Source organism: Rhagoletis zephyria, unplaced genomic scaffold, assembly GCF_001687245.7.
Source record: "Rhagoletis zephyria isolate East Lansing unplaced genomic scaffold, Rhagoletis_zephyria_1.1 Rzeph_scaffold_03689, whole genome shotgun sequence".
NCBI lineage: Eukaryota > Metazoa > Arthropoda > Insecta > Diptera > Tephritidae > Rhagoletis > Rhagoletis zephyria.
This window is the reverse complement of record NW_016160772.1, coordinates 293-7,781: the sequence shown is the minus strand read 5'-3', so window position 1 is coordinate 7,781 and position 7,489 is coordinate 293. Positions and strand designations below refer to the sequence as shown.

The 7,489-nt window shown below is 36.0% G+C and overlaps 2 protein-coding genes across 2 annotated transcripts; one reads left to right on the top strand and one right to left on the bottom strand.

Moving 5' to 3' along the window:
- The first annotated feature begins 714 nt into the window (after positions 1-714).
- On the top strand, positions 715-1,478 carry LOC108369465 (methylated-DNA--protein-cysteine methyltransferase-like). The gene has a single exon (XM_017624574.1). The coding sequence runs from the start codon at positions 840-842 to the stop codon at positions 1,410-1,412; it is 573 nt and encodes a 190-aa protein (XP_017480063.1). The 5' UTR covers positions 715-839; the 3' UTR covers positions 1,413-1,478.
- A 1,635-nt stretch (positions 1,479-3,113) lies between these two features.
- Positions 3,114-6,529, bottom strand: LOC108369464 (RING finger protein 37). The gene is made up of 2 exons (XM_017624573.1): positions 5,305-6,529; positions 3,114-5,248 (listed from the first exon to the last, which is right to left on the bottom strand). The coding sequence occupies exons 1-2, from the start codon at positions 6,010-6,012 to the stop codon at positions 4,445-4,447; spliced, it is 1,512 nt and encodes a 503-aa protein (XP_017480062.1). The 5' UTR covers positions 6,013-6,529; the 3' UTR covers positions 3,114-4,444.
- Positions 6,530-7,489: the final 960 nt, after the last annotated feature.

Genomic DNA, 7,489 nt, shown 5'->3' with positions numbered 1-7,489 from the left:
TCTTAGCGGGTACGTAAATAAGCAAAATTTACGCTTCTGGGGCACTGAAAATCCGCGTGTAACCCACGAAGAGCCATTACACCCGCTCAAAGTCACTGTATGGTGTGCTGTTTTCGCTGGAGGAGTCATCGGACCTTTTTTCTTCGAAGACGTCGCGGGCCAAACGGTTACTGTGAATGGTGAGCGCTACAGAGCAATGATCAACGAGTTCTTTTTGCCGCAACTTGATGAATTGGGATTGGAAAACATGTGGTTCCAACAGGACGGTGCAACGGCACACACTGCACGTGCCACAACCGATATGCTGAAGGATGCATTTCCCGGGCGCCTAATCTCCCGTTTTGGCGATTTGCACTGGCCAGCAAGATCGCCTGATTTGACCGCTCCAGACTTCTTTTTGTGGGGATTTTTGAATTCGCGGGTTTATGTCAACAAGCCTCAGACTCTTGCAGCTCTTAAAGACAATATATGTCAAGAATGTGAGGACCTATCGCCGGAAGTTTTGGCCAAAGTGATGGAAAATGCCATAAAAAGGGCTCAAATGGCAATCAACTGTGGCGGCGGCCATTTACATGACATCATATTCTCGACTTGATGTAAAAAAAATTAAAAGACCAAATAAAAATAATCCACAAGAAGAATCAAAGTTTTTCATTTTTTTTTTTAATTACAGCCAAAAAACATCGCAAGGTTACTTTTGCGCCACCAATGGTTTCAAGTTCTCTTAAACATTTATTTAAGCTTTTTTTTATAAATATACAATAATACGACACTGTTGTGAATCCCTCACATGATTCACCGGCCCTTTTGTTTATTGTCTTTATTTATCAATCATCAACATGCTAAATTCTAAGCGGGTATTGCTCAAATCGATTGGTAACAAAAAACCAATTCGCATTTCTTATGGGCTTGCAACAACGCCTTTTGGTGATATAGTTTTGGGGTTTCTAAAGGACTCAGGCGGCGATGCAATTTGCTACCTATACTTTGCGGAAATTTCATCTGGACATAAAGGCAAAGAAAATAAAATTAGTAATTATGGAATAGCACTTCAGGAACGTTGGCCAAAAGCATTACTTTCAGAAGACATAACTCACGCGCAAAACCTAGCCGATAAAATATTCAATGATGAAGAAACTATCCTAAATGTGGTGATGGATGGCACCCCCTTTCAAGAGAGGGTATGGGAAGAATTACTGAAAATACCTTCCGGTCAAACATGTACATACGGAGACATCGCTGAGCGCATCGGAAAACCAAAAGCTGTGCGCGCGGTGGGTACTGCTGTAGGCAGTAATGAAGTATCTATAGTTATACCTTGTCACCGCGTAGTGTCGAAGAATGGTGATATTAAGTATGGAGGTGGCAGAGAACGAAAAATTCGTTTGTTAAAATACGAAAGTGGAAAGTAGTTTTCTATTCCATTAAAAACAAATCAGTATTTTTCGTTTAATAAAATCTTTGGAAACGTTGTTGAAGATATGGAGGCTTGGGTCAGTGTTTTCAGCTTTTTTTTTCTTTCAGATATAGATAAATCGGTAACTAAATAATCACGGTTATCACTGAATCCATCGTAGTTCTATTTTTCTTGAAATCTACGAAAATGCCTATCACTGAATTCGAATAGCTATGAACGAACATATAGTAGATTTCACGAAAATCTGGCTGCGATATTCAGCGATAGCCCAGAATATCTTCAATAGACAAATAGATGTGGAACCATCAACCCTATTGCGAGTGTCGAGTAGTAGTAGATAAACGACAACTATTTGCTTGTATAAGGATGAGCGACCAAAAACTATTCACACTCACTTATTGAACGAGAAATCGACATTCAAAATACCATGAAAAGGCGATAATCCGACTAATAGTCGGTCATGATTTTTGTTCTGACGTTTGCAAGCATTTTAAAATCATATACAATTGAAAATAAATATAATTACAATTGGCCCACGTCACACTTCCTCTCAATGGTTTTAGCGTCCCTGCAAACCAAAGAAATCTTTAGGAGTATCTCATTTCTGTAACGATTTTTTTTTACGAACACTTATAGAAATTTGTATGAAGTGGTTGAACCCGTAAGGAAATTTCTGTACGAAAAATAAAGAAAATTCTGAAAAAATTCTGCAAGAAATTCTTCAGACAGCAGTATTATTTTCATTGCTTTACCGATTTTCTTCCGAAATTTCGTAAAAGAGTCGAAGTGTACACGGTTTATTTCATTTTAGAAAATTCGGCAAAAAATCGGGTGAGATCTTTATACATATACATATGTATATGTATATGGCAACATTCATGTAATAGCGGCTGATGCAGCTAAATTTTATTTATTTTTTGCTTCCTATTTTTAATATCTGTATAACCAAGTTTAGCTATACATTTCGAGTCTTTATTGTTTCTATATTGGCACAAAGTGCTGGCTCATAACTTGGATCATATATTAATCCTTAAAGATTCATACAAGTCAAATATTTGCTTGTTTTTAAAGCTCATATTTATTACCCACCTAGGACTCCTTTCGGAATCTGAGCGCTCTCAATATGTTTGTGGGGTATGATTGAGCTTTTTCTGAGTGTATTTCCGGGGCTAAGACTCAATCCATCTTACTACATTCAATGAACCCGAATTGCTACGAACGTATGCATTAAAATTGTATGCTACGTTCGTAACTAATCCTGATTAATATGGAATTAGAGAAGCCGTCATAAGGTGTATTAGTGGTAAAATAAGTCTTCTAAAGCCAACCATAAGGTATAAATGAATTCAAATCATAATACGTTATTTCTCTTTTGTTATTTATCAAGTTTTTCATAATGCGAATGAAAGACAATATTCTTATTTAAACATTTTATTCCATGTAAATGCATTTCGTCGCATGGGTAAAAGATTGTCGTAAGCGCAATTTTGACGATTTTTAGTTATAGATGCAGTTATATATTTTGAAATAAGGCCTTTCGATTGGTGTTATCAGTTTTTAGATATCTCCTCTAGTTTCCGAGATATTGACTACAATTACTTCGATAATTTAGTTAAAATTTAGTTAGTGATGCAGTCATATTAAACTAATCAATATCTTGAAAATGGCGTTCTCCATTTTTGGATATCTTCTTTAGTTTCCGAGATTGAGTAAAAAGTGTCGTTAATTTAGTAGACATTTTGATCACATTTTGTCGTATTTCAAACAATGTGGCTGTTAAATTGTGGGCAAATGACGCTTACGACAAAATTTTACTAAAGAAAATCCTTCATAAACTCAAAACGAATTAACAATAAACATTAAAAACTAAATAATTTAAGAATTTTGTGAACTAGTAACATTTTCAGAAACTTTGGAGAAAATCTATCTTCGCATTTTTGAAAAATTTCATTCCAAACTTCAATCGCGATTTCCCACAACCTGCGAAATTAACATACGACAATCTTTGACCCTGGCGACGAAATGGAAAATATATTTATGCATATATGTATTGTATGTATTTAATATGACGATGTATGTATATGTATTACTTGTTCAAATTATAGAAAACATATTCATAAAGTGTTGTGCGATAAAAAAATACAAAGTTTTTTATATTAAATTCCATTGCGATGTTCGAGAGACATAATTATATGACACAATTTTACTCTAATCCGCCAACGAGATGTTTTAGTTGGTATGGGTTGATTTACGCAAACTTTTTTACCGGTACAGAAAAATTAAGTTCAGCTAATTTAGAAGTTATTTTTTTATCGCACATCACAGTATTACATATGTATACACTTGAATCAACAGTAATCCATCCTAAGATAAAAATGACTCAATTTGATTGGTTGCAAGTCTATCGAGCGTAAACTCGCTAGCAATCTAAACATATATGTAGTACTTAAAAATATGAAATTAATTAACCTTAAATTGTGTTTTACTTCTTTTCCCTCCCTGTTCTAATCGATACAAACCAATTACAAATTAACTCAATAGCTGGCTGCCTAGCTAAATATATTGTGTTTATCATTTTACGATTATTATATTTAAGGCTGATTAAATATTGCTTAAACCTAGCCTGAGACTAAATTAACTATCCATTAACCCTGTTACAAGTCGTTGGGAACATGTTTAAGAAACAATATACATAAAATAAAAAATAGTTTTTTATAAACGTTAAATCACAAAATCTATTCCATTAAAGCCATTTTACAAAACTTAACTCAATCATATCGAAAAAGGTTACATACAAATCGAGTTTTTGTTTTCAAAAGCAGTTGACAAAAACTGGACTCGTGTCGTTTTATGTGTAAACCACACATTTATCCCCCCAACGATTTATAACAGCGGCCGTATTAAAAATGAGGCAAAATATTTAACAAAACTAGCAATTTTACGACTACTTTTAGGCTCATTAATCAGTTCTAGTGTTAAAACTGCCGATAAATACATGTGTTTTACGATGCATAAATTATCCAGAGCTTACAATTTATGATAGCGTTCAACATCGGCTGTGCGGAAACTGGTCTTGCAAATACACATTTCGTCCTTCGTCAATTGTACAAGACATGAACGACATACGAGATGCTTACATGTTAATATTTCATATGAGAACTCTTCTGTTTTACAAAGTATACAAGTATCAGGTTTTGTTTCCAGGGGCGTGCAAGTGTAGCGCGTAACATTTCTTAATGCTACTTGTATAGCGTGGTCGATGCCTGTTGCAATTGTGGTGGAAGACGAAGTAGATGACGCTGTTGCTACTCCCACAGAAGATGGTATTGACTTTGTCGAAAAAGATAACGAAGTGCAAGATGATGTTTGTGTTGCTGTGGAAGTGTGTAGTGTTGCTTCTGAGCGATATGCCGTCGAATCGCTAAGTCTAAGCCGTTTCGGTGGAAGTGTTGGCGATGACAATGTCGCTGTTGCCGAAGCTTGCGATGAAGACTTGTAGAATGCCGCTGACAGAGATGAGTAGGTTCCAGCTGTTGAACTGTGGCGTTGACACAAACTTGCAAACTGTGACGCGTGGCGATTTTTGCTACGCCTTACAAAAGAACTTCCTAAAGAACGTGGCACTGTTTTGAAGTGTTCGGAATTTTCCATAAGGAACTTTTCTATGCGAGCTTTAAGAGCGAGGTTAAGGATTGCTTTACGATGAGAGGTAAATTCAAGGCCAGTAAATGGATCCGATGGCAGTCGACCCCACTTGGCCTCCACTTCAGAATGCTTGTCGATAGTTGATTGATCTACAATTTTGCCAGACGGAAGCACGGTAGGAAAAATCTAACAAATACAGCCAAGTTTATTTGTGATAAAATTACGGTTAAAAAAATACTTACCATTAGCTCCCACGTGATTTCATCAAGGAACTCTTCGGGTATTTTCAGAGTGGAATAATCATTTAGCTCCGGTACGCTACGTGAAGGCGAGCGCTGACCCCGACCTTGCTGTGTGCGAAAACCCTGTGGGTTTACAATTTCACTCCAGATGGTTTTAACTAGCTCTCGATCTGCTTTCTCTAACAATCGCGACGGCAGGCCCCATACTTCTATTTTACGCAAAACTGGTGGACTTCGCTTAGTAGCACAAACTATAACTTTGAGACTGCTGGCATTTGAAAGTAAACGATGTGCTGTCTTAAAGAAGAATGCCTTAACGCTTTGTGCTTGATTAGCAGCACTTTCTGCATTGCTACGAGAATTATAATCGCTTTGATAGCAAAAAGTGACCGAGTCCACGCCCTCAGCAAGGTCACGCGCATAAGCAACACGTTCCCAAATGCCCTCGAACTTACCGTGAAGCTCAAAGGCCGTCGACCGTAAAGACCCATTGCTATTCCACAGCTTGATGACCTTCACTTCAACAGCTTTGGGGAAGTCGAAAACAATTTCAACTGGCGGCTTGGTGACGGCATATGCCATGAAACCGCGTGACAGCTGCTCAGCGTCATCCGCAATTAAGTTATTCGCAGAATAACCATCCTCACATAGCGCTTCGCACTCTACAGAGGGCTTAAGCTTCGAATTGAGAAAATTAATCAAGCTCATTTAGCAAAATTTTTAGTCAGTCAAAATGTTTGATCAAGTACGGAGATTTTTCACGTAATTAGCCTTATGAGTTATAAGATGGCGTCTACAACTGTAGTCACCGTGCTATTTCACTTCAATAAACGATTCCTTTTTTCCACAGCTTTTACAATGCGTAATCAATTTTTTTAGTTTCAAAATCAATAAAGGAACGCAAAAGAACACAAATGTTTAGTAAGAAAGAAATAATCCAAACAATTTATGGTACCACACACAGCGTCGTTAAAATTTATGCTGTAAGCAGTTGGTGCTAAACTTAACTCGGCTTGTCAGGTGCTATAATTGGCAGTGTTGGCATTTTTGGTTCAATTGTTCTTTTTTGATACAATTTCGTTCACAATATACTCTCCTACAACGCAGTTCTATTTAGTACAATTTCTGACAAACACTCAAATATTTTATTTTATTAAAACGAGGGATTTTCTTAACCAAAGGTAGGATTATTACCATAATATTAAAATTGCTATTAAAATGTCAAGTTTTAGTCCCGAATCCAAAGAAGAGGCCTCTTTTATTTATTATTAATTGGTTTTAAGAGATTTTTGTTAAGTGTACTCAAAAATATGTACATACATACTTATGTTAAGAGGGGTTTTTTTTTTACAAAATTAGCGTTATTTTCAAAAAAGAAAATGAAATTTATGGGGTTCCTTATATTAATACAGCAATATTTATTACAAATAAAACGGGTTTAAAAATCTTTGTAAATGATAAATTTCATAAAATATTTTGATGTACAAAACATTTAAATCTACGTCGTTATATCTTTATGAACCATGCCTTTATTTCGTAAAAACGACGCAAGTAATAGTTTACGTAGAATATCTTTGTAAAAGTACAAAATATTTAAATAAACATGTAAATTTTCTCATGAATACAACCAAATAATTAGTCTTGAAGGCAATGTATGTATGTACGCAAGTACTATGGAAATATAACTATAAGCCAATTAAAAAGGCGTTACCATTTATGGTTGAAAGGAACGGTTTTTGTATGGATTTCGTTTGCAGAAAATTCAACTTCCCAACACTGTGCTATATTTGGCATATGACAAGTTTATCTACGAAATTCAGAAGCATGGCAAATGGCAGCATTTTCATCCCTAACACCTCGCCTCCACAAAACATAGAAAATGCCAAGGCATGAACCGAAAATACAAGATCACGCGGGCAGTGGAGTAGCCCGTTAGNCGGCGCAACCTTTGTATTCTCTCAATCGTGCGTTAGAATCGCATTTCGGGAAAGTTTAACGATTTTGACATTAGCCGTTTGTTTACATTTCTTCGTTGTTTACAATTTGGTGGTGGCTTTTTACTGCAATTTTCTTCATTTTCGCCTGTGACAACGCGTGTACACATAGGATAAAGCTTGATAATTTATAGAAGAATTTGTACAATAAAAATGACTATTTATGCGTTCAACTATTTCGCAGTTTTCTC